Source organism: Solea senegalensis, linkage group LG7, assembly GCF_019176455.1.
Source record: "Solea senegalensis isolate Sse05_10M linkage group LG7, IFAPA_SoseM_1, whole genome shotgun sequence".
NCBI lineage: Eukaryota > Metazoa > Chordata > Actinopteri > Pleuronectiformes > Soleidae > Solea > Solea senegalensis.
Genome location: NC_058027.1, coordinates 25,891,197 through 25,919,063, shown reverse-complemented (window position 1 = coordinate 25,919,063; position 27,867 = coordinate 25,891,197). Strand labels below are relative to the sequence as shown.

Below are 27,867 nucleotides of genomic sequence, written 5' to 3'. Positions count from 1 at the left end.
AATACAAACAAATGTCTGTTTCTCATAGCCATTTTTAGATCTTGTGTTGCTGCACACACAAAGTGAACTGTTTTCATGAAAAGTTCCACAAGTTAATTTTTAAAATATCGTTATAAATGCTTCTTGTCTCCGCCCACCCCTGCTCTGCTGCTGTATACACACAAACGCCTCCCCTCAGGTCAGGTCTGAGAGTTTTGCTATGTTTTCGTGTGCAAAATTTCATTTGATTTTATTTCTCTCAGTGGAGATTGGATACTTTTATCCAACCTCAGGGTTTCCTCATAGATGAAAGTGTTTCCTGACAGTTTAGTCTCGTCTCTGTTGCCTCCGTGTTTGTGACTCATGGTGAGGCAGCTTTTAGTTGACAGACCCTGTCTGATTAATTGTAATATTCATTTTGGGTTGTTTTTTTTGGTGCTAGCGGCTTTGCAAAGTTGATCAATTTCACTTAGTTGCAGAACTTGAAGCAAAAGAAAAATGTGATAAGGATCTGTTTGTGAAGACATCACCATGTCTCTGCAGTTGTCGCCTAACAATGCAGGGTGTGTTTACTTACCCAAGCTCAGGCTGTTATTTTCACCTGAGTTGAGGTATGAACAGATGAGTATTGAAATATTCTACTTAAGTAAAAGTACAATTTCATGAAATTTTACTCAAGTACAAGTTAAACTACTGGTCTAAACATTTGCTCAAGTTAAAGTAAAAAAGGAGCTTGTTTAAAATGTAAAAGTTACTTAGTTACTTTTTTTTAACAAGGTTCTTTTTTGTGTCGTGCAAAAGGGACAAGGGGACAGTTGACCCCTTGAGGAAGTGCTGATAAAACAAAATATGTGAACACAATGTATCAGTAAAAATGGGTCAAAGGTCACAAATGTTTTAACTGTCTCAGTCACTCAGGGACCTTAATTACCGTCAATTCACCTGTCCTCATCATTCATTCACCTGTCCTCATCATTCACCTGTCCTCGTCGATCACCTGTCATCATTCACCTGTCCTCGTCGATCACCTGCCATCATTCACTCATGTCCCTCATCACTCACCTGTCCTCATCACTCACCTCATCACTCACCTGTCCTCTCACCTGTCCTCATTGTTCACCTGTCATCATATATCTGTCCTCATTGTTCACCTGTCCTCATCATTCATTCACATTCATATGACCCCGTTTTTTTTTTTAATTATAGTAACTTGAGTAAATGTAATTCATGCTTTTCACCTCTGGGCATGAAATGAATGAGGGTAGTTAAGGTCATGTTGAGGGTGTGTTGAGGAAATAAGACACTCCTCAAAGAAGTAAGGCCCTAATGTGTGACATTCCGTGTCAGTGGGATAACATATATGAACAAACTCAACACAACAACATGACAACAGGCTTGGTGGAGAAAACAGATATAATACATAAAAGTCACAATAAATTAAAGGCACAGAAGCTTAAGCTCTAAAACAACTAAAATAATAATAAAAAAAAACATGGATAAAAATGCGGATATAAACCACAATAAAAGCAGATCAAATACAATAAATAAAGTTAAATGGAATAACAACTTAAACAGTGTCAAAGGCCAATGAAAACAGGTGAGTTTTAAGAAGAGATTTAAAAAGACGGGGGAAAAGTCTTTCTCATGCTGCATTAGAAAGACTTTGTGGCGGCCCGTCCATAGAGGGCGCTACAGCACCGCCCCACCGGTCTCACATGAAGAAGAAATTAATCATCTAAAGTAATTTATTAAAACATTGGAAATTTAAATAAATGCTTGGAAACGTTTGCTCAGAGTGAGACACGCACACAGACACACCATCGCAGTGCGAAAAATAAAATAAAACTCTCCGGCGCAGAATCTTACGCCCGAAGACCTCGAAGACCACGACCGAGCGGACTTGATGCCGGCGGGCATGGCCTGATGCCGGCGGAAACGGAAATGCCTCCGCTAGCTTCTACGTAAGTTGTGCTAACTTCACCAGCGCTTAATTGCCGGTTTCATCATGGAGAAAAAAGCAGCGAACACCTTTCTCTCGCTGCAAAATAAGCCGTTTCATAGAAGACAAGCTTCGGCTTATAGAACTCTGATGAACGTCGCCATAAAGCAGTAAACGAAAGACAAGATGGAGGGAGGAAGTACACTCGTTCTTTTGCTAGGAGCTGGTATGAAGAAGGACTGGCTAACCGGTTTCCCCCAGAGACCAGTGTCATGTTTTCCCTGCCTCCTGCTCCAGATGCCGGACACCGAACAACAAAGGTATTACAGACAAGGAAACATGGAAAAATACTCTGTTGTGTATTTTGAATAATGGTATCAGGCATGAGAATGGTGCTTTGGCGTGTCCTAGTGGTGACCACTGGGATATATATACCACTTGGGTATCTCTACATTTATTATTATTCTTTAATGTTATTTTTACAACCATTGACGTGTAAAAGAAAGAGGAAAAAATAATAAGAATGAAACAAATGAACAGACAAACGACTGAAGAGGCTGCACATGAACACAAAGTGAGAAACGGTCAGAGAAGAGAGAAAATGCAGTTTGCTTTACATAACAATGATTAAAATGAACAATTAACTTATTGTCTGTACTAATGAAAAAAACCACTAAAATTCTCGTGTTAAAGTGTCAAAAATCAGCAGACTGTCGATCAAACTATGGAAAAAAAATTAACTTAAAAATGTAAATTAAAAATGTGAATATAAATGAAAAAATAAAATAATCAGGTTAAAGTGTCAAGAATCAGCAAACATTAAAAAAGAAAAAGATTCTTCAAACTTCTCAGTTCTTTGATTCTGCTTCTGCTCCACTGTTGTTGTGGCTGTGGCGCCCCCTACTGGCTGCACTAAAACACTTCACTGTGAGGGAAGATCATCCAACTTTGACACAAACTGACAAGAAAAAAGTTTCAGTAAAAATGAAATTAAAACACAGGTGAAGTGCTGAAAATCCGCAGGAATGCAGATTAAAGTGTGCTGAATATTTGACTTCAGATTACAGTTCAGTTAAAGGACCAGTGTGTGACATTTAGGAGGCTTTATTATTATCATTTATTAATCCATAAATGACTTTCATTACTCTGGTCTGTGACAGCACTAGTCAATTCAATTATTCAGCGTACTTTGATCTACACCTGTGTTTTAGTTTCATTTTTACTGAAACGTTCTTGTCAGTTTGTTTCTAAGTCAGGTGATTTCCCCTCACAGTGAAGTGTTTTAGTGCGGCCAGCAGGGGGCACCACAGCCACAGTAACAGTGGTGCAGAAGCAGAATCAAAGAACTGTTGCACTGTGTGTGAGAAGTTTGACATTTTAACCTGAGAATTGTATTATCTATAATTCACATTTTTAAGTTAATTGTTCATTTTAATCATTGTTATGTAAAAACTAACCATTTTCTCTCTTCCCTGTATTTGCTTTGCATGGAAACTGCTGTAAGAAAAAAGGTCTGATGAATTAACCTCATCCTATAGCTTAATTTTTACTTTAAGACTTTAATCTTTCTACTTCTTTATCATCTTTTTATCTCGTTAGAATAATATCAGAGATTGTCCAATGTTTAGTTTCTGGGTTAACACTGACTTCATTGTCTTACCACTAATAAAATGATTAATGACTTAAAAACAACCAAGCAAATGTCCAGGAACACAGGTGAATATTCAGGTTTAAACACGCAACAATATAAAGATTCTATTCAAGTTTATTTACATAGCCCAACATCACCGACACAATTTGCCTCGAATGGTTTTACAGTCTGTAACGCAAGTGACGCCCTCTGACCTTAGTCCCTCTGACCTTAGTCCCTCTGTCCTTAGACCTTCTGATCTTAGACCCTCTATCCTTAGATCTTCTGACCTTAGACCCTCTATCCTTAGAACTTCTGACCTTAGACCCTCTCTCCTTAGACCTTGTGACCTTCGACCCTCTGTCCTTAGACCCTCTGTCCTTAGACCTTCTGACCTTAGACCCTCTGTCCTTAGACCTTCTGACCTTAAACTCTCTGTCCTTAGACCCTCACATTGAGTGAGGAAAAACTCCTATATAGACAAACAGACAGACGACTTTATTAATCCCTTTGGGAGGTTCCCTCAGGGAAATTAAAAGCTCCAACATCCACACATAGCACTGTTAAAATTCTATATAGAATAAAACTGTAAAATAAAATATAGAATAAAATAAAATATAAGAGAAAAATGAACTATGCTATCAATATATGTATACATATATAAACATATATGTATTATTTCATCTTAAATTTGAAATGAAAACCGTTTCACCTCATTTTTACACACTGGACCTTTTTAAGAACTGGTTCTGAAAGTCACAGACAGACAGTGCAGAGACTTTAGAGAAGAGATGGAGACAAACTGAAGCAATGGCAGGAAACAGGTGGACAACAGACACAAAGAAGAAATGGACACAGAAGGGAAGAGAAAAAGAAAAAAAAACAGAGCAGGGAAAACAAATGGAGCAGAACGATGGTGACAGATGGAGAAGCCAGATTTAGCAGCATCATCATCGTCAGATCTCTCTGCAGGTGGTGAAGCAAAACAATTATTTGCAGGATTTATCTCCGTCTGTGTGTGTGTGTGTGTGTGTGTGGTCAATTATCACAGAATCTATTCTATTTTCTCTCTGCATTCATCTGAGAACGTCCAGCGTCTGCATTTCAGACATGGACCATTGAAAGTTTGTGAATTTGTAAAAAAAAGATTTTTCCAGGCCCTTGAAAGTTTTTGAAAAGTGAAAGTCAATAGACATGGGTCATTGAAAGTTTGTGAATTTGTAACTTTATTTCAAGGTCCTTGAAAGTTTTGGAAAATTGTCCTAAATAGACATGGGTCATTAAAGTTTGTGAATCTGAAAAAAAGGATTCCAGGTCCTTGAAGGTTTCCGAAAATTGCCGTTAATAGACATGGGTCATTGAAAGTTTGTGAATTTGTAATTTTGTTTCAAGGCCCCTAAATTTTTTGAAAACCACCATAAATAGACATGGACCATTGAAGTTTTTGCATTTTGAAAAAAAAAATCTTTCCAGGCCCTTGAAAGTTTTTGAAAGCGGCCGTAAATAAACATGAATTAAACTCGTAATGCCTATAAGAAAGCGTCTGTCATGTTAATCATCAGTCAGCAGCGTCATCAAAGGCCTGTGCAATGTTGGCGTTGTCAGTCCACAAGTGTCTGATTGAGTACGTTAGTGAGTGAGTGAGTGTCTAAATGAGTGAGTGAGTTCTCTATCAACTGGAAGGTTGTGCATTCAATTCCTGGCTCTTCTCGTCTATGTGTCCTTGAGCAAGACGCTTGACCCCATGTTGCAGCGTGTGAATGGGAGAAAACTCTAGTGTAAAGCAGCTTGTCAAGACTAGAAAATCTCTTTATGAATACAGACCTACTTCTACATAAGTACAGTAAAGTTGATTTAGATTTAGAAGAAAAGATAATGATTTAATTATTTAGAGAAATATTTGGCCCGAGGCCACGTTGACTTCAGAGGATCACTGTCTGCTCTCTGCTCTGAATGACTCAGCAACGTCTCGCTGCTTCAGTAGCAGCAGGAAAAAATAGCTGTCGTGTTTTCAGTCTGCTGCCCTCAGGTCACAAGTACAGGAGCGTCGTTCAAATAGAACCCTGAACTCTCTCTGTGATCGTGTTCCTGTCGGTGTCACTCTTTGCCTTATTGTTTTCTTTTCAAGTACCTGACGACTACAGTGCTCAGGGTTACCGTGGGTCCTTGAATCCTTGAAAGTTTGTGTATTTGAAAAACGAAAGACCTTAATCATGCTTGCGTGTAAGACTCGGTGAGCGAGAACAGAAACCTGTACGACCAAGAGAGTCATTTTACAAGAAGTAATTTGACGGAAAGGTTGGAGCTGATAAACGGCACCTTCACTTTCTGGAAATTGTATTCAGGTGTCAAATAACATGAGGTGATGTAAGAGCTTAAGATCGTTGAAGAGCAATTAGGTCAGTGAAAGAGCTGCTGCTCAGTGATGCTGCCGCTCACTGAAGCCTTTGTGAGCCACAAACTAAATAATGTGCTTGTTCGGCGATGAAAAGGCAGGTAGGAAGATGGATAGGTGGGACGGAGTTGGGTACTTTTATTGATTGAAAATTCACATTGTACAGCAGCTCTTGACAGGTGAGTATAAAAACAGACAAATACAAAACAAGTCTGAAACAATGAAACACAGATAAATAGTAAAGCGCAGATAAGTGAATAAATATTGAGCCATGTCAATTTTAGACTCTGAACCTTTTTTTTATTTTCAGCAATGGTGTTAATGTTTTCTTTCTTTTTTTACATTTTTGCCAAATATGCATTCATATAATGCAGTTTGTAGCTGTATAGCAACACTGTAACCAACTTCAACGTGTTATAGAGCGGCGTATTTGTTGAGTCAACAGTGTTTTTCAGTTGGAAAAACTGTGTGTGTGTGTGTGTGGATGATTTGTTTTGTGGGAGAGCTTTCCTTTGTGCTTTATCAAGAACACAGTACAAACAAGGTTATTTGATCTCCTGAGGGGAGGGAGGGAGAGAGAGAGAGAGAGAGAGAGAGAGAGCGCGAGAGAGAGAAGTAGTTGTGACGAACCATTTTACTTCCTGGAGGGTAAAAAAAAACCTTTTCCAGGTAATTGAGGCTGGAATGGGTGTGACTGTGAAGAATGTCAAACAAAGAGAGGTTGGCTGGTCTCGCCTGTCATTGTCGTGGAAGAGAGGGTTTTCCCATCCACCTTCATTTTCCGTAACGCACACACGCACACACACACACAGCTGTGAGTGAGTCTGTGTTGGAACAATTGCGTGTACCTGCTCTACCTGGCTGCACTCACAGTGAAAAGGTAAGACTGAAGCTTTTTCCTGTGACCTTGCACTGAGATTAATGAGTCCTCTGCTTGTTTTCACTTGCTTTAGAGTTAATTTCACTCCCTAAAGCTTTTCATTTGTAAAAAAATCACCTGCTGTCTTCCTGCACTTATTGTGCCGCTTTGTTCTGAGGTTGGAAAACTTTGCTCTCAGGCTTTTAAAAAAAAAGAGTCTGAATTGGGAATAATAACGTCTCTGTTCTCAGAAGATTAACACCAAAGTATCCCGAGCTTGTTTTCCTCTGCCCACTTGAGACGTAAAAGTTTGAGTTTGGGATTAGTTGTGAGGCTCCAGGATGTTTGACTCGACTGTTGCTATCAGTCTCAGAATCTGCCAGGTTCTGCAGATTCAGCAGCTGTTGCTGCTTTTGTTGACGTGGAATGACAAGTACATACATTTGAGGAACGGCTGTCGCTCCAAGCATAAAAAAAACAAAACAAACAACCAGGGACTAAGACGACAAAAAAAAACAAAAAAAACTTGTACATCGCACTTATGACTAGCACTTCATAGTTTGATCTACTTGAAGCTCTTACTTACTTCTGATTTTCTTTTTATTATATGTTGTTATTGTGCTTCTGTTTGGTTTTCATGAACAGAAACAATGTAACATTATTTGTTTGCTGCGTTTTGGGTTTTTTTGGTTGGGTTTTTTGCATTGTCGTGTCTCACGCTGGTTTAATTTACATCGGAAGTCAGAACTAGGAGCGACATCATCGCAGAGTTCACCAAGCTCAAGTAGAAAAGTCGGAAACACAAATGTATTTCCGGCTAGCCAGCGTTAGCAATTCCAGTTAGGGCTGCAACGATTATTGATTATTAATCAATTACTAAATTAACTGGCAAATATTTTGATAATCAATGAATCGGTTTAAGTTTCTCTGATTTTTCAACTTCTTAAATGTGAATATTTCCTGGTTTCTTTGATCCATATAACAAAAAAAATCATTTTGGTTTGTGGACAAAAACAAGACATTGAGAACATCATCATTTACATGTTTGAGAGACACGATCAACATTTTTTTTTGACACACACAAATGGCGTAGCAACATGTCTCTAATGAAAAATAAAACGACACGAGTTGTACGACTGATTTATGACAGACAAATGCAGCAAAAGTGCGATTAACGGTAAAAACTAGCTGGCAGCCATCTTGGAATCCCATGTCGAATTCAGACCTTGGACAAATGGAACGAGCTATAAGCGTCACCCGAGCATGAAGCGTGATGTCATAAATTAACCCTAAATAAAGCACGTTGGAGGACGTAGGAAAGAAAACAACATGGGGAGGTTTAATAACGGTGTGTTTGCATGCATGTTAAAAGTCTGATTATAGTCAGACTAAGGCAATAACTTGGTTGTCATATAAACATGTTGGACCAACTAAAATCGAACTAGTCTTAGTCAGACTAACATACGTGGATAATAAAATTCATAGCCCGATTACTCCTGCATCTATACACTTCCAGTTGAGTCCGATTGCCTGTCTTAGTCAGACTAAGGCCATAGCTTGATTTAAACTGTGCATGTAAACGTACGGAGTGATTATATTTGTTCATATTCTGTGTTTTTAGTTTAAAACATGCTAATAAAACTTAAATTTAAAACTGTGTACGCTGTCCCGAGTTGTAGCAGTAGTTTGTGAAAAACATTCATGGCTAACGGCTATGCTGACAGCTTTGCAACGTCTTAAATTACACAGGAATGCCAAAAATTAAGACGACAAAGAAGAAATTAATGTCAAATTAAAACTGAATATTTCATCATGAGGGAGCGTTGGTGTGTATACAGCAGCAGCGTACGTGAGGGCGGGGACGAGGAGAATTCACCTCTGAAACTTTCCTTCCTTGCGTTTTCATACAAACTCCAATGTGTTTACAGTCATCTCACTTTACTACCTTGATCTTGCTGTTGCCTCCAGCTCAGTTTTGGACAGCCCGTGGCCAAGTGGAAAGGGAACTTGGCTTATTACCAGAGAGTTGCCAGTTCAAGTCCCCACCAGGTCAAAAGGGCTGGGGTGCCCCTGAGCACGGTACCCAACCCGCATTGCTCCCCGGGCGCTACTCAGTGTGGCAGCCCACTGCTCCTAATTCTCGGATGGGTCAAATGCAGAGAATTAATTAATGAAGCTAAAGAGTTAGATTTAAATAAACTATTTCCTGTGTGCAGCGCGGGTGCACGTGATTTAAACACCAAGCGAGAGTCACGTGGAGCTGACGACCGTCTGTGAACTCGTGTGACGACAGTTTAATAGCCGTTCGTTTATATTTAAAAAGGTTGCGTACTACAGCTTTAAGCTGCACTACCGTTAACGTTGTGTCACAGCTGCGTGTTCAAACCCCTCACTGTTGATTTTTTGAGTGAAAGTTAACGGAGTTTTGAGCACGGCCTGCAGGCTCGACGTGTTTTGTCAAAGCACGTCTGAATGAACCCCCAGAGGGTTAAAAAAAATCTTGTATTGTGACAACAAAAGAGGGACACACCTTCACTGAAACACCCACACACTCACTGGGAACATGGGCAATCACTCATTCACTCACTCACTTGACGTGTTTAAAGCTGCAGTCAGCAGAATCACTGGAAAAAAAAAATTTAATTCACGACTGTCGGCATTAACACATTTAAACACGGCTGATCGTCGTCATGTGACATTTGCTGCAACAACAACAAAAAACAAAAAAAAGGGACTGTGGATCTGTCATTTCATTAGGAAGTGAAATAACTAAATAAAGCAAGTGAAGCTGCAGCTGCTGTCAGTTAAGAACATTTACATCAGATGTACGGTGGCTGCAAAGTGCCAAAAGTCTTCTACAAACACTTTGACAAAGCCCGCGACAAGTTTACATTTTAGAAAACAAATTTACAAAGGTTTAAACAGTTTTACAAAATGCCAAAAACGTTTCCAAATCTCGGAAGAAAAATTAACACAGTTCAAACAAATTTACATTTAACAAAAATGCAAAATGTAAAACAAATCCTGAACATCCACAACAAAAGGGAAAACTAATATATATATTTGCCAACCATGTTTACAAACCCTGAAACACAAACACAAAAGTCTGATTTTACAAATCTACAAAAATGTAAATAACGTTACTATTCAGAAAACAAATTCAAACGATGTGCAAAATTGAAACAAAGTTAAAACAATTTAAAATCCTTTTTTGATATAAATCAAATGTAACAAACTTGAAGTCATACAATCTCAAGTTTTGCCCATTTGATAGAAAACCATTCACAGCGTTTTAGTGTAGCGCAACGTTAGCGATCTGAAACTATGTAAATAAAAGTGAAAGTTTGCCGTCTGTCACTGAGCAGCTGCCAACTTTCTGTTTTCAGAAGGGAATTCTGTTCATTCCTGCAGAACAAGCGTGACCAGCGACATTACCTTTAATACAGAAGCTCAAAGTCAACAAGTTTTCAACTGAACTCGAGTGTCAAGGTTGAAGTGTCCTTCTTTTGACTTTGAGTTTGTTGTTGTTGTATTTTTACACTTCTTTGGATTTGAAATAATCAAATCAATGATAAAAGTAACTCTCTTTCCAGTCAAGATACATATGGAATTACTTATGTATCATCACTTTTGAGGAATCAAACAAACATGTTTTTTTGTTTGTGGGCGGGCCTTAGGAAGCTGAGTTTTGGAGTGACAGCTCAATGGAATGACTTCCAAACGGACAGCGACTCCAAGCCTGTGACGACTTCCGGTCCATTGAACTGTTGCTCCAAAATGTAGCCAATTAGCATTATCACAAGCAACTATTGAACTTCTCGATTGTGAAGAAGAAAACGTAAAGTCTGTCAAGTGATAAAAAGTCCAACTTGGAGGGAAAACCCAACTGTGCAATGATGTTTTGTTTTTACAAGCAATTATCAAAATACCAAACATGTATTCATCATGAATCATTTGAATCCAAATGGTCCAAAGAACAAGGTGAGAAACTGAAAAGGCAACTTGTTTTATTTTGGTTTAATGACTCGTTTGATTGAGTAAAGCATAAAAAGGTGCCACATAAATAAATCTCTCTCTTATATTATGATAGTAAACGACACTACTGTATATAATGTGTCGTATTCTTTCTCTTATTTGTCAGTTTTAGTTATCGCAGCAGCTGGACTTACACTGGGCTCAAAATCAAACACACAGTGACACTGTGAGCGCTCCACCCTCCGCCAGGATAAACAGCCGCACCAACAGTGAAAGTTTCAATTATATAACAAGTGTCATCAGCGCAATGTCAACTGTTAAAGGGATAGTTCTGCAAGTTTACTGTGTCATATGCTTTGTTTTCCTGCAGCCTAATAATCAGTACATTTTTGGAGCAAAACAATCACAAAAGGTTAAAAAGTTGGTTTCCTGAGAGGCTATGGTTTAATAGAGGTGTTCAAAACATGTGATTAAAAAGGGATGGTTTGCTATCCACTTCACAAAAAGCTAAAACAAAATTGTTTGATGCTTTAATTTAAGCTGGTACAGTCCTTTTACCACTGGAACCTGATGTTTGCATCACTTTATAATCTGCTCATTCCATGCACCAAAGTCCATAGAGAAAATCAGGGATTTTACTTCACAGCACTCAGGAGTTGCTGATCCACCGCTGCCTCCATAACTAAGTTCACTTGTGTTATTGTGTGACGTCTGTGTTCGGAATCCTGAGTTCAGATTTATTTAAAAGGACCCAAACTCATAAAATGAGGCAGCAGTAGACCAGCAGCTCCTGTGTCCCCACGAGCTAAAATCGCTGGTTTTCTGAATGGACTTTGGTGTAGCGGCGCGTGAGCACAGTTTTCTTCAGTTTTTCAGTCACAAACATTGACCCGAAACCCCAACCACTTACAAAACCAAAACGTTTCCTCCCACTAATTTCATCAATAACATTTGTGCGCGTTTGTGATTATCACCGTGACAACTGAGGTCCAAGGGAACCTGCTGCTGGTTGGATGATTTGTTGTCATGGCAGTGAAAGTACAGCTGCTGCTGCTGGTAGACACAGACGTGATGTGTGGACGTGTAGGACACACACGCATGCACGCACACACACACACACTTAACCTTAACCTAAACCTTAACTTAAATAGTTTGTGAGAAAAATTAGGTACCGGACTCATTAGGAGCAGGTTTCGGTCTCCATGGGAACTACCGGTCCTGACAAGGTCAGTGTTTATGTCAAGTCCTTAAGAAGCAACTAATATAACAACACACACACACACATTCTTGTACAGAGGCCTTAGTAAGGACACTCATAGACATGATACAGTCCTGGTCTAACCCTTAACCTTAACCTAACCCAAAACAAACAATTCTTAACCACGGAAAGCACATTTAAATTTGTGAGGACCAGAAAAAATGTCCTCACTTTCCTAAAATGTCCTGTTTTTTTTGGTCCTCACAAAGATATACATGCAAGTAAATGCACACAATCACATACATTCAACATTAATTTACTTTACACTATAAAGTTTGGCTGCAACCCTGCTTTTCATTTTGTCTTTTCCCTTTCTCTCTTTGTCTCTGTCTGTTTCTCTGAGAGACAGACAGAGACAAAGAGAGAGACAGAGACGGGGGGAGGTTATTAAATAAGGCGTGGGCGTTGATCTTCAAAATAAGGGAGGGATCGCTGGGTCAATATTTGCTGTACAGCTCATTGTGAAGAGCACAGTATGTGTGACACGTGTGACTCAGCTGCCTCCATCCTTGAATCATAGAAGTTCACGAGTGAACTTTGGACCTGTCGCTGCACAGACCTAATAATTACTCATTATGTCACCGCCTAATTATTTATCATTAACTTGGAGGGGACTTGGAACTGGATGAGTCATGTGCACTCCCTAAAGATTAAAAAACAAAAGGTTTCAAAACATAAACTGTCTGTCAGGGCATGAAAAGATTAAGGCCTTTGTTTAAAGTGTGGATTTTACTCTCGTACAGAAGAGCGAGTATTAGTGCCTTTAAGGTCAGAGTTCTGAGAAAAAAGTCTGAATTCAAGATTAAAGTCAGAGTTCTGAGGGAAAAAAAAACAGAATTCTGAAATTAGAGTCAGAATTGAAGATTAAAGTCAGAATTCAAGATTAAAGTCAGAGTTCTAAGAAAAAAGTCAGAATTTTGGGGGGAAAAAAATCAGAATTTTGGGATTAAAATCAGAATTCTAAATCGGAAGTCTGAGATTAAAGGGAGAATTCTGACTTTCAGAATTTATGCAGTTTTATTTTATCCATGTTTTTACTTTCAAAAAAATAAAAAAGCTGTTTACATGTGACCCTAACACTCCTATTCTTAATGTAAACATAAAAAATCCATTCCATACTGTAGACCACATGTACCACGTCTTAACTTGTCCGTCGCTGTGTCCCCAGGACCTGGTTGACCGTGTCCAGGTGCAGTGATGTTTCACACGCTGTACGAGTGGTTCTGGTGGGACAGAATCTGGCTGCCAGTCAACCTGACCTGGGCCGACCTGGTGGACAAAGACGGCCGGGTCTACGCCAAAGCCTCGGATCTCTACGTCACCGTCCCATACGCGTTCGTCTTCTTGTTCGTCAGATTCCTGTTTGAAAGGTAAGATCCACACTTGGTGCTTGTGCGCCCCCATGTGGTTATACAGTATATGACACACTGAAAAACAGCAGTAAAATCCAGAGTGATGATCATGTGAGACGCTTATCTATACATAAACACACACACACACACACACTGTGGTTTGTTGTGACATCGATTTACTGACTTGATCTGTTTGACTTTGTTAAAGCGACGCCCAGGTTTTATAATGATATGTTTATATTTCCCACTTAATTACTGAACAGCAAATATGGTATTATGACTTGTATAATAAAAGGATTACTCTTTTTCCACTTTACAGTTCCAGATCAAGGTTATAATAGTTATAGATTTTCCGTTAGTGTTAGTTTTTATTTCATGAAGACTTTTTGTTTATAAAATGAATTTGTTTTTAGAGAGGGTTTGCTAGTTTTGATTAGTTTTAGTTTTTTGTAAATGTTTAGTTTTGTATTCATTTTCCTGTTAGATTTTTGTGATACGAGTATAGGAGTATAGATAGGAGTATTTGCCAGGTGCAAGATTCAAAAAGGTCATAATAAGTTTTGTGTCATAAAAACCCAACAACCCAGATATTCTCTATGGAGTTTTGAAACTTCTCTGTTGTAACTACATGTTGCTACAGTTTCTTCTTGATTTCCACTGAATTGTGAGATTGGAGTCACAATTCTGATAAAAAAAAAGTCAGAATTCTAAATTACAATTCTGAGATTATAGTTAGAATTCAAGATTAAAGTCATATTTCTGAGGAATAAATTAGAATTCTAAAAAAAAGTCAGGATTCTGAGATTAAAGTCAGAATTCAGAGATTAAAGTTAGAATTCAAGATTAAAGTCAGAGTTCAGAGAAAGAAGATTAGAGTCAGAATTATAATCAGAATTCTGAGATTAAAGTTCTGAAAAAAGTCTGTGTTCAAAGAAGTCCGAATTCTAACTGTTTCTGATAGAATTCTAACCCTAACTCTCAGAGGGTTTGCTAGTTTTTTATCAGTTTTAGTTTTTTGTAAATGCTTAGTTTCATTTTCGTTTTTATTAGTTTCAGTCCTAGTTTTTCGTATTGTGGAGTTTTTGCCAGGTGCAACATTCAAAAAGGTGATGTCGTAGTAAGTCCTAAACCGTGTGCGTATCCACTGTGTTGCAGCTGGATAGCAACGCCGCTCGCTCACTGTGCTGGAATCAGGCAGATGGTTCATCTGAAAGCACAGGACAACCACATCCTGGAGCTGCACTACACCACTCAGAGTAGAAATCCTGCTCAGGTAAAACCTTTTGTGTTTTTGTGATGGAACAGTTTATCAATGCAAACATTAATAAAATGGCTACGGAGACATTTTTCAGTATTTTGACATATATAAATAAACTAAAAAAGGGTTTCAGTTAATTTTACTTCTTGTACATTTGTGTTGTTCACTCACCTCCAGCCAGACATTGATGGACTTTCTAAGAAGAGCAGTTTGTCGGTGAGACAAGTCGAGCGCTGGTTCAGGAGACGACGCACTCAGGACCTTCCTGGAGTCCTGAAGAAGTTCAGAGAGGCCTGGTCAGTACTTTCACTGTTTATTATTATAATAAAAATAAAAGCTTTTCATCAATCACCATGTGTTCATGTCACTTCTCTGCGTCCTACAGTTGGAGGTGCGTCTTCTACCTGTTTGCGTTCATCGGGGGAATAGTAGCTCTCCATGATGTGAGTATCTGCGTCAGTCCATCCGAATGTAAAACATTCACCAATAAAAGCAACTCAGTGGTTCTAAAACAACTTTATAACTTATATAAAAGCTTTATCGTTCCATATTTACATGTTATAAACCGAATTTCCCTCCATGTTTCTGCAGAAAGAATGGTTTTATGACACTCAGGAAGTATGGACAGGCTTCCCAAAGCAGGTTTGTTACACTTCTTTTCATCACAATCGTTGTATTTTGAGCTCCTGTGTTCCCCTGTGGAAAACTTAAAAGACAAATGTAAATAATTATAATTAATAAATAAATAAATAGTATAATACATGTATACATGGTATAAATAGGAGGTTAAAAAGGTACTACTTGAGTATTAAAAGTACTCAAATGTTTTGATGCTTCATATGTTGCCATGTGAATGGAATTTCATGTTCAAGTTCTTGTGTTACCTGAGTCTTTTATATTTAGATTATTATGCTGGTAGTTATTGTGAATGTGAAAGAGATTCACGTTTATATTTGTTTATTTTCTGAGCCAATGAGTAGCGAGTTGGAGGTCATGTGTCACACAGAGGAAGCGATCGAGAGAGATAGAGAACTACGACGTGACACAGCTAACGGGAGCTAGCTGCGGTGTTAGTTTACTACAATCTGTCCGTGGAAATACGTAACCCACATTATGTCCTTAAGTTGTCCACTACATTAACTTAGCGCACAAAATGTGAACTCTACACGTTCAACGGAGGGAACGTTGTGAACAATTTCATGCGACTGTTAGCCACCTGCGTTAGCCTAGCTCTACGGTGAGCAAGAAGCTAGCACCCTGGGACGCTATGGAAAGTGTGTTCGCCGACACGGGGATTGCGACTTATGGCACGGCACGGTTTAGGTTGGTTTTCCACTACATGCTACTTAATGCTGCACGAAACTGCCGTTTTACACGCCACACACACTAACTAGTGTCTTGTAAAGCAGTTGTTTTCAGTGTAACTGAATCATTAGAATCAGTTAATTAAAAATATTAGTTGGAGGACAGACTCCGTCTGACACAGTCAACTGACCTCAAATACAGCGTGCTAAATACACTAGACTCTGTTAAATATTGAGATTTTAGACATTTCCCTGGTAATTGTTGGAGCTTAACCCACGTTTTTTAGCATTGTAATGTTTTTTAACTGATTTAAAGTTCGGCGTTGTTCGGCATGATTCGTATGTCTGACCCGAGTTGCCAACGTCTGTTACTGGCTTCTCACTCAGGACAGTCTAAACTTGGTATTTATTAATATATTGCCGGCTATACGGCTTAGGTTTTATTTTAATTGAATGTGTTTTAAAGGAACCGTTATTTGAGTTGGAATTCAACACTTGAAGTGTGTTTTTTTGTTTGTTGTTGGTTAATCCAATAAGATGTTTGGAACCCAAGTGAACCACATTGATTTTCTTTTGACCATTTACAACTAAAGAACACTGATTAGATTATTACTGTCTGCGGTTTACAAAGCAATATGTTTGACTTCTAATGTATGTCAAAAGGTGGATTTTTTTCTGGGAGCTTTTATTAAGTTGAACTTTTTTTGATTTTTTTCTTGTTTCCCCCCAAGGCAAGCTTCTGGTTCCAGTACACTTCAGAAAACCTGAACTATTCCTTTAAAATTTAATTGGTTAAGGGTTAAAATCATTTATCAAGTCTTGTCTAAATACATACACTATATTATAACTACAATATATTGCTTGAATTGACCCAGAAGCAGGCAGGAATACAAATGTAGTCCATGGTTTTGCTGGAGTTCTGTGAGAAATGGGTCTTCAGTGCAAACACTATGATGTCATTCAGCCTGAGAACATCTGAGCTTCATTATCAGGTTTTAGGTGGCTTTGAAAAATGAAGTGAGGGTGAACAACAGAGTCTTCTGCAGTTCCTTCCTTCAAGCTAATGGGTTCAGGGACAAAGATCACCGCCCTGAGGGACAGACCGTCTCGCTGTGGGACCGAGCTTCACTGTAGCCTCATGTTTCACATTGTCCATGTCTTTCTGTCTCTCTCTGTCTGCAGTCCATGCTGGAGTCTCAGTACTGGTATTATATCCTGGAGATGAGCTTCTACGCCTCCCTTCTCTTCAGTATTACCTTTGATGTCAAGAGAAAGGTGAGTCGTCGTGGTTTTGACGCCAGAACTTTGACTATTTTTTTGGCTTGATGAAAAATTTGAATCAAGTGACAGACGTCACTTCAGACAGCCGTCCAACTTCCTGCCTTCACACCAAATAACAAAGTGTTTTTTTCAAATCATGTTACTCTGCGTCGATGGCAGCTGGATCTTTTGTGTTAACACACTTGTGTCTGATGCGCAACGTTCAAAAATCGTCCTCCATTTTGTACAACAGCAGGTTTGAAAAGAATCACAACTTTGCTACGAGCGACTCGAGTCCAGCAACTAAAGCATGTATATCGTCTGGCACCGCTGACGCAATCATCGTGGCATTGTGCTAAACATCTCCATCCTGTGATGCACTCACACTAAACACACACAAATGTTAAGTCACATTTGTTTTTTACTTGTTTTACTCGCATGAAGATTAGTGAGTGAGCACAACTGGTAAATACTCACGCGGGGTTAAAGCACAAACTAGTGGCCTGCTTTACGCCCGAGCCCAAGCCCGGCCCCACAGGTTTTCAGAATTTTCAGGCCCGAACCAGAATCATTTTTCAAACCTCCCATCACAACATGGAGGCTATTAATGTTGGGGGTAAATTAGGGGGTGTCAGCGTGGTATTAGGTTGTATTCATTATATGTTTGTTTAAAGGATTAAGTTAAATTGCTATATCTGCTCCTGGTCATGTGACAATTCCTGCATAAAATCCGTTTATAAAAGTCTTTTAAAGGGACACTGTGGCCTGTAAGTGGTGCTGCCGAGTCTTCTCCATGTTTGCAGACAACTGTGATTTAATTTTTTTCAGGACTTTAAGGAGCAAATCGTCCACCACTTAGCGACGCTGGTCCTCTTGTCGTTTTCCTGGTGTGTGAACTACATACGGATCGGAACGCTGGTCATGCTCGTCCACGACGCCTCTGATATTTTACTGGAGGTTAGTTATAAAACACACACACGGTCACCTGATACTGAAACATGTTTCCTAGAAGAAGAAGAAGAAGAAAACCTCAGATTCAATGCTGTGTCAAATCCATAGAACCACTATTTACCTCTGTTAAAAGACAGTAGGTGTGGTAGCAGTAGGCATACTTAAAGGGATAGTTCACATTTTTTTAAGTATGCAGTACTGGCACACAGACAGAACTGTCTGCAACCAGCAAAAGTGAGGCGTGGTTGCTCAGGGAGCAGGAAAACTGATTATAACCACATAAGCAAAAGTCTCACCTATTAAAATCTATACCTGCTGAAGTCTAGGATATCTTAAGAATATGTTCACTGCTTTATCTTACTGTTAGATGGCCCTTTTCAACTGTACAGTGAAGTTTGTGTCACTTTATAAACCGTTCACTCCCCCCACACCAAAGTCCATAGAGAAAATCACTGATTTTACATCACAGCACACAGGAGTTGTTGATCCACTGCTGCCTCTATCAGTGAGTTTAAATGCATTATCTTTGAACTTCAGTGTTGGAAAACCTTTCACATTTAACCTCAGTGACACAGACTGACCAAATGAGACCGCCGTAGACCAGCGGCCACTGTGTCTCTGTGAGCTTGATGGTTTTTTCAATGGGATTTGGTGCGGGAGAGGGAACAGTTTACAAACTCACTTTTCCAGCAGGACAAGGCTGTTAAACAGAGAGATAGTGATTTATTGGTGTCAGCTCAAACTGTTAAAACATTGCCTTTTCTCTTTTTATTTCAGTCTGCCAAATTATTCAACTACGCCAAGTGGGAGAAAACAAGCCACTGTATTTTTGTTGTGTTTGCCATAGTGTTTATGGTGACTCGACTGATCATCTTTCCATTCTGGTAAGCTCATATAATGCTTAGTGAATGTGGAAATGTTTTGTAGAATAGATTGTAAATTCCATTTGTCAAAACACACACACACACACAAACAGTTTGTTGCCTAGCCCAGCTTAAATTGTGGTTTTAAACGTCTTTATGGACAGAAATCAACAAAAAGCACAAGTAAACAGGTAAAATATGTCAGATTTAACATGAATATAATATAATATATATGCAAAGACATTTGAGCCTTTAATGATGGAATCATATATGATCTTTCCTGGAGTCACTTATGTTAGTGGCAGACGTGGTCGTCAATATTGTAGATTATTGTGGTAAAAAACAACCCGGGAAGACAATGCAGCTTTGACTGAAATGTTGCCGAGCACAGCAGGATTCTTCTGGGAATCACTGCCACTGAGGTTTTATTACTCCAACACTGGTGGCATTTAGGAGAGAGAGAGAGAAAAAAACATTATCATTCATTAGGCTGAAGTCAGTCGACTCTTAATCCAATAATAATATTCATGCACAGTTTGCAGCCTGTAATTTGTGTTGACAGTGAGCTTATTGTTTGGACGATCGAGTCTGCGAGGGTTAAGAGGGAGACACTCTGTCGTTACGGCGACAAAGCAGGGGCGTCGCAGGGGATTGTGAGGGCAGAAGGGACCCGCAGGGGCTTTCCTCTCATCGTGAAAGAACATCATAAGAGGATACAACATCATTTACAATCATAAAGCAAACATCCTGATGTACTGTATTGTCTTGTGTTTCAGGCTCATCCACTGTACCTGGGTTTACCCTGTTCTCCACTACCCCGCCTTCTTTGGTTACTACTTCTTCAACGTGATGCTGGTGATCCTCCTGTGTCTGCACTTGTTCTGGGCCTACCTCATCCTCCGCATGATCAGGAAGTTCATGTTTGGCAACGTAAGTCTGCACAGAACTGATCACCTAATAAATAAATAAATAAATAAATAAATAAATAAATATGGATAAACCAGGTCTCACAAAAATGATGTGACCTTTTTCACTCGAAGTTAAGAAGAAATTAGAATTTATTTAATTGCATCTCTTATGTTACAGCTGATCCGAGATGAAAGAAGTGAGAACGAAGAGGAGGAAGATGAGGACAACAGCAGCACGACGGACGACGAAGGTCAGCACAAGCTCAGCAACGGACACGCGGTCGACAAGGAGAAGAACGGCTGCTTCGGCCGCCTGTCTCCACCAGAGGACATCAGCCGCTCCAAGACTGTGTACTGACCACTTTGATCAGTGGAGGACGTGAGAAACGGAACAATGTTCAGTGAGTTTTTATGCAACACAGGCGGAAAAATAAACAAAACATGTGACCCATTCCCTCAGATACTCACGGACACGGCCCGGCTCGAGTAAGCCTGCTGACTTTGAGCTGTGCACACGCACTTTTAAACGTTTCCGCCTGCAAGTCAGTGGCAGCACTTCACTCGGCTGCCCCGCAAGTCAAAAGAAAACCAGTGAACCAAACAAGCAAACCAAACACAGGCCCCAGTGTGTGCTCATCCTCCTCCTCACACCTCATTTGCTCCACTTTGTTTGTGAAGTGCAGAGTCTTTGCCTCCAGCTGCTTCACCTCACCCTTTCATCCGGCTTTTATGTCCTCCCTCTGAAGGATTGTACCACTTACTCATGGTCGCAGGGAGACGAATGGCACCGAGGACCCGTCTCCATGCAGGTCTTTCACCACTTCCATTAAAAGTGGTGAAAGTTTTTCCACTTGGGAGTTCTAGCACGACTCGACTAGACTCTACTCAGTTTGGTATCAGTTACATACATTTTTGTGGTTTTATGCACCGCAGAAAACACAGAAACTAGCGACAGTCAGTTGTTTTCCATGTAACTGAATCCAAAAATCCATCCGACACAGTCACTGAACTGAAATACAGCTGAACGGGTCTCACGATCGCCTGTCGCTAAATACACCAGACTCCTCTGTTAAATATTGAGATTTTAGACGTTTCCTTTGCTAAATGTTGGAGATTAACGCATGTTTTCACGATTTTTAAATCGTTTTAACTGATTGTAGCGACTTCCAGTCTCGTATGAAGTACCTAAAAGGTGATGCTTAAGTAAATGTCCAACAAGGATCTTACAAGAAAATGACTTTGGTAGAAGTTAAAGTCACTCTTTTAGTAGTGTTTCACATCCCTGGATCATTGTTGTTTACCCACGCAAGTGACACTACATGCCTGGGGCTAATACTAGCTAGCTAGCTAACGTTGTAGTAACTAGCTAACCGACAGTGCCACCAATGTTTTCTATTTACTTTAAAAAGCCCAGGTTTAGTGTGTATTTGTGCGGCAGGAATGTGCTGAATCAGCATTCAGTCAAATGACTCGGCATTAATGTGTGTGAACATGCTAGTTTCTTCTTTTCTGTTAGCGTAGCCATTAGCCGTAAATGTTTTAAGGTGACCTGACTTTTTATAACTTGGGGCAGTGCTCAGGTTTTTTTTTTTATCTTTAATAATTATTTTCATTAATCAGATCGAGTTGAAGGATCGATTGAGGGACTGAAGTAAAATATTATCACTGAGCTGCATGTTGTTGTTTTATTATTAAAATTAACACACAGGTGACGTCGAGAATGGCTCTTTTTTTTGTGGGTTCACAAATCACGGGTATAAATGTTAATTTTAGAGTGAAAGAGTTTTTATTTTCAGAGATTTTCAGGAAGTATGACTTCCTCACTCACTTCAATCCTCCATTTTTGGCGCAACATCCGTGCGTTGGAAGAATACCGGCTCCAGTTAGCTTTAGCAAACATCGCAAACCAAATGTGGATTGGCATCTGTGTGTTATCTGAAGCCATGGTTCTCAAACTGTGGTACGTGAGCTTCCTTTGGTGGTACTTGGAGGACCAGAATGTGTAGAAAATGAAACAAATAACCCCAATTTCACTCGTCCAGTGTGTGAAGTATATGTGAGGTAACTTGGAAGTGACCTGGCTGAAGAAGACCGTTTACAGCGGGTTGATGGTGGAGAAAGCTATGCTAACAGATGCTCCATCTACGTTCAATACAGAGACTTCATGACCTTTGTTCTCTGTGTTGTGAATAAACGGAGAAGTTCTACACTTTTAACTTTTCATGTTAACTTTTTTTGTTTTTCTTGACTTGGATGGGTATGATTTGACGATTTTGCTCATTTCATGATTTTGTAAATGAGTTTGAATCTTGTCTGATGTGAATCTCCTCGACGTTTCCTGTCTCTTTGCAGTTTCTTTTTCTCAGTCCTTTCATCGAACAGAGTTTTGCACCTGCAGTATCTCGTCAGCTCTGCCTCTGATCGTGTCATCTTGGACAACGATAAGGCCAGAATGTAGCAATGCTGCTAAATAGATTTGTTTGTTTTGTTTGCACGGAAGTGATGAGATGTGGCCATTTGATATATTTTAAAGGTCTAACATGCAATATTTGAACACCACTACTTGTTTACAGTGGAGCACAAAATCAATAGTGACCTCTACTGGCTGTGACTTTTTGTCAGTGAACAGCCTAAAAGTGCAGCAGACGGTCTGAAGTTACTACATTGTGGTCCAACAGAAGGCGCTGTGAGCACAGCATGGCTGTAGTTCCTCTTGCCCTCTGGTGTGCAGCGCAGAGCCACTCGAGGTCCATTTGCAGGACATGACTGATCCATCTCCAAACTTCTCCAGGTCACGAGGCTCTCCTTGTCACCTCCTTGTCACCTCCTTGTCGTCTCCTTGTCGCTGTTGGAGATCTTCTGCAGACAGCCTGGCAGTGTCTCAAGTGACGTATCCTACTTTAATGGCTTAAAGATCAATATTTTGGCCTCTGGTTTGTGATTTCGGGGTCTTGAACACCTTTTATGTGTTTTTTAATCCATGTTTTAGTCCATGGTCCAGGGTGTGTTTCGCTGGGATTATGCGGCTGGAAAGCATGGAAACATTTGAGGTAAGTAGTGATGAAGTATTTACTGCGGTGTTTTAAGTTTTTATTCAAAGTACACAAGTAGACACATTATTTCCTGGTGTTCAAACTGACGCCGCCTTTCACCGCTCTTGTGTTGTTGAGTCTGTCTCATTTGAACGAATGAATGAATGAATGAATGAATGAATTTTTATTTTGGTTTGTTTTGTCCTTGAAAGAGAAATAGTTTCACACATTTGTCACAATCAGTGAACAGAAAAAAGGAATAGACGGACGTTTAAGGGTTATTTTTGGACTGACCTAAAAAATGAATCATATAACCAAAAATGATCAACAACACAATAATCCTTCATTTACATAGTAACTATTTTCTGAATCTTCATAGATAGCTCCATAATTTTACTTATTTATTTTCTACTAAATGTCTTGTTCCATAGTTTGAGTTTTTCAAACGTAAACAAACCTTAAGCCATGATTTCCTTCTCTTGATTTGAATTTATTTTGCATGTAGACACGAAGGCTTTTCTGTTTATAACACAAATGGAAATAGATGCAAAAAAATTTTTTTTAAAAAGGGAACCTGATTTGTAGGTTTAAGTTAAGTCTAGAATCTAACGTGCCTTGTATTTTATTTTCATCTAAAACTAAAGCCATTTCAGTTTGGACTTTTTGGAAAATGTTTAGGATATAGAGAGAGATCCAATCCAACTTTATTTATAAGGCTTTTTAAAAACGACAGCCAAAACAAAGTACATGCAGGATAAAGAAAATATAGAAACATGAGACTGAAAAGCAAACAATTAGACGATAATATCGCACTCGTAAAATTGGGTTTTAAGGCTTTTAGGTTTTAAAGTAATTTTAAAACTTCCAAACTCACTCCCGAAGGGTTGAGCTCAATTTAATGTATTTTATTATATCATTTTTGTTTTTATATTGACTTTAATGTCAAAATGATTGAATATTACTGTGTTTTTTTCTCTTCAGTCATGGCCTCAAAATATGGGCTTGTTGAACGTGAAGAATCTCATTTTAGTGAGAATGAGGAACGCCTTTATGGCGATATCGTTACAATGTGTATGCAAATTTGTGCGCTCTATATTTGCAGTCATGAATCAACATGGCGATATTCCAAATGCCGGATGTTTATTTGCCAAATGTTTTATTATTTGCCCAAATAGACTTTCAATTCATTAAAAACAGTCGAGAGCAAATGGAATAAAGAAATACAACGCTATACAAAATAACCGATAATATAAACACGATCAAAATATTAAAGATTGCACTGGTTGACACAAACTAACAAATGTTGCTGTGTGTGAGAAATACTACCACGTATTCGCTGTATTTCTACTTTCATCCACAAGATGGTGCTGTACACCCTGCAGTTCTCTGCCAAAAACCCTGAAGCAGAATCAGGCGAGGAGCACATGTGCAACAGAAAAATGGAAACAATCTGTGACCTGATTAACTGATGATATCTTCCTTTTCCTCTTCCGATCGGGAATAAATAAATGTCAGTATCGCACAGATATTGCGTTAATATCAATTTGAAGAAGTGTTTGAGCTCGTAATGTATATTAAAAAAAAAGTAGGCACCAATATGTCAAAACTGGACGTGTATGCCTTTAAACGCTTTTATTATATAAATGCAACAATTATAAAAAGAGATGTCAGCTGCTTCTCATCCGCAGACAGATGTTAGAGACACACTCGGTTGGTTTTTATGTCTTATAAACACCCAGAGCCTTTTCTAATCACCATCATACGCTGAACTGTGCGTGTCGTAATGGTCTATGAAAACAACTGAAACGATGCCGAACAAAGCGAAAGTCCACAGGTAATTAGAGTTTAGACGGTGAATATTGACAAACTAGTGCTGCGCCTAATTTCACCTTATGAGATTTTCCGACCCTCGTGTAGGTTAAAATAAGACGTGACGTGTTTTATTTGCATGAGAACACGACAAAAGTCACTCAACAAAAGGTCTGTCGCCTAAAATTGACTCCAATTTAAGTGTATGCTACCTTAAAAGCATTGTTGAGTTTTGTGTCACTTCTTAAACGACTCACTCTCCCACACCAAACCCCAATTTTACATCACAGCTCACACGAGTTGTTGATCTTCTGCTGCCTCTGTCAGTAAATTCACATGTGCTATGTTGTGACTTCTGCTATTTAAATATTTAGTTTCAATTAATTTCAGTGACACAAACTGACCACACGAGGCAGCAGAAGACCAGCAGCTCCTGTGTCCCCGCGAGCTGAAAATGCTGATTTTCTCTATGGAGTTTGGTGCAGGAGAAGGAGCTTCAGTTTCCAGCCTCTAAAGTCTTGGATTTTATTGAAGGGACTTTTCTTAAGTGGCTAAAATCATTTTTTTCCCTTGCGTCCCCGCTGGCGTGACATGTTTACAGTGACGTGAACGTCCGTGTCTCAGGCTGCTGTGGATTCTCTCTTTCCCCCAAAATGCGTCCAAAAGTCTTCCCTTTGTCAGACTTGTCCTGACGAGTTAAGACTCAGACTTCACTCTTTCACTTTTGTGGCACAGGTTTTCTGTTCTAAAGCGAAGCCCCGAACGTCCAAACTCCTCCAGAGAGCCACAGGGGGAAAATTATACAAGTGTTTTCACAGGCTGTGATGAATAAACCGATGTCTGCGAACAACGTGTTCCCATTAACACACGGATTTAAGTGCTCAGGCCTCCTACACATGAAAGACAGAGCGAGGCAGAGTGAGGCAGAGCGAGGCAGCTCAGGGGCTGGAATAACGTATGTTTTACGTCCACAGAACATTAGCATTTCTTTTTTGGTGTCTTATAAACATTCTGCTCTGTCACAAGTGATTTTAATTGACATTATGTCTTCTCTTCCTCTCTTTTATTCGTTCCACTTGATGCTCACATGTTTCCCAGTTGCGGTTTTTGTGTGTTTTTGGTAGCCTTTTTTTTTGTTTAGCATCTGTGAGTGCCTTTAGAAGCACTGTGACATAAAATGAATAATACACAATTATTATTATTATGTTGCCAGACACGCATTTGTTCATTTTATGCAGAATAAACAACACGTCGTCAACAGCTGCTGAGTTGGGACACTCCTAATGATGTGTAAGGTGGAAAAACACACGACTTTGTTGAAGTTGTTGTACTGTGTGACACACAGCGCCCCCTGTGCCCCGAAACCACACGAAATGACCGTGAAGAAGTGATTCCAGCCACTTGATGAAAGACTCGCCCTAATAAAATGTGCACCAGCTTAAGTCTGTGATGTCCCGGGGAACATGTTTGCCACGTTAACTTGCTGTGAGACACACTTTCTCCCCCAACAGGAAACTTTGCAAAGGGTTCACTCTGCCCACACCAAAGTCCATGGAGAAAACCAGTGACCACAGGACCTATCGATCCACTGCTGCCTCCATCAGTAAGTTCACGTTTGTTGTTTTGTGCTTTCGACATCTGTAATCCTTTGTTCAGATTTCCCTCAGTGACAAAAACTCATCAAAAAAGGCAGCTCCTGTGTCTCTGTGAGCTTAAATTGATGATTTTCTCCACAGAGTTTGGTGCAGGGAGAAGAGAAACTTCAGTTTCCAGTAAGAAAAGGCCGTTTAACGGTGAGATGTCAGAGACTTAAGCTGATGTGGATGATAGAAAGTGTGCTATCCCTTTAAGTTACGTCACTGCGGTGGAAGTATATGCATTTTTAACTTTTAATTTCCCCTGAGCAGTGAATTGACTGCCTCACACTCACCTGTGTGTGAGCAGCAAGAATATAAAACACAAATGTCATCAGGGGGTTTGATGAGTTCTCCTGCTGGAGGTCGACACCACACGGTGAGCGAGTGGCTGCCTGAAGAGACCAGCTGCTGTTAGGGGGGTCGAGGTTCAGCTGGGTCTTTCAAGATGAAGCAGACACTGAGTTTTGAGGCAAAACATGAGATTTAATCAGAGGCGATGACGTGAATTTAAAGAAGTGATCAAACAACCAAACAGTGAGGTTTTCACCTCTGCTGCTGCTGCTGCTGCTGCTGCCTCTGCTGCTGCCTCTGCTGCTGCTGCTGCTGCTGCTGCTGCTGCTGGTTATAAAAGTAGATCACATGTCTGTGTTATATCAGCTCAGAAAGACATCACTTCCCTCTGAGCTCCATAAAGAACCATCTGTGGTTAGTGCAGCAGATCAACACTCTCAGAGTCTGCTCTCAAAGACATGTTGGATTTGAACATTCTGTCCTGGACCCCCCCCAAATAAAAGGGTTTAAATTTATAAAACACACAGTTTGAGACAATTCTGCTGTGTTTTAATGCTGTGAGGTCAATTCAGTTCAAATGTGTCATTTTGGGACTCCGGTGTTTGAAAACCTTTGTTCTGATTCACCTCAGTGACACAAAGTGACCACACGAGGCAGCAGTGGACCAGCAGCTCCTGTGTCCCTGTGAGATTTTCTCTATGGGCTTTGGTGTGGGAGAGTGACATACTATCTGATACCTGAACTATCCCTTTAAGAGGGGGTCACGTTGGCAAGTATGGACAAGAGAAGCAATTACCGTTAACAAAAGAAATCTCTCTATGTTCATACGAGCATGTGACTACTTACTTTATTTAATAAACATGGGGGAGAAGAAATATAGTGCAACTATAATTTAACCTAAGCTGAACAAGCTCCACAGACAAATCCAGAGCAGATGTCACAAGTTAAAGCAGGCAGCGGCATTTTTCTTCTTCCACCTCTCTCTGTTTCTATGTATGCACAGTGTAAATCAGAGGCGCATGTGTCGCGTTTACATCTCAAACTTCAGCGTTTTATACAGTTTGTACAGTGGACATTTGCTGCGTTCACTGTGTTTATATTATATTGTATTTATTTGCCTTGTTCTATTTGCTTATAGACTATTTTTGTTATCATTTACCTGCCTTT

The 27,867-nt window shown here is 39.6% G+C and overlaps 1 protein-coding gene across 1 annotated transcript; it reads left to right on the top strand.

The window, feature by feature from the left end:
* The first annotated feature begins 6,651 nt into the window (after window positions 1-6,651).
* On the top strand, window positions 6,652-21,600 carry cers3a (ceramide synthase 3a). The gene is made up of 11 exons (XM_044031211.1): window positions 6,652-6,823; window positions 13,204-13,405; window positions 14,543-14,660; window positions 14,823-14,941; window positions 15,031-15,088; window positions 15,237-15,287; window positions 17,132-17,224; window positions 18,038-18,166; window positions 18,938-19,044; window positions 19,800-19,953; window positions 20,110-21,600. Exons 2-11 carry the CDS (start codon window positions 13,233-13,235, stop codon window positions 20,287-20,289), a joined length of 1,182 nt encoding a protein of 393 aa, XP_043887146.1. The 5' UTR covers window positions 6,652-6,823; window positions 13,204-13,232; the 3' UTR covers window positions 20,290-21,600.
* The last annotated feature ends 6,267 nt before the right edge of the window (window positions 21,601-27,867 follow it).

What these genes read in the sequence shown, in the direction of transcription:
- cers3a (XM_044031211.1), top strand. Translation starts at nt 13,233, where the DNA reads ATGTTTCACACGCTGTACGAGTGGTTCTGGTGGGACAGAATCTGGCTG. An exon ending in AAGAAGTTCAGAGAGGCCTG is followed by an intron (nt 14,942 to 15,030) that starts GTCAGTACTTTC and finishes TGCGTCCTACAG; the next exon opens with TTGGAGGTGCGTCTTCTACC. An exon ending in CTGATCATCTTTCCATTCTG is followed by an intron (nt 19,045 to 19,799) that starts GTAAGCTCATAT and finishes CTTGTGTTTCAG; the next exon opens with GCTCATCCACTGTACCTGGG.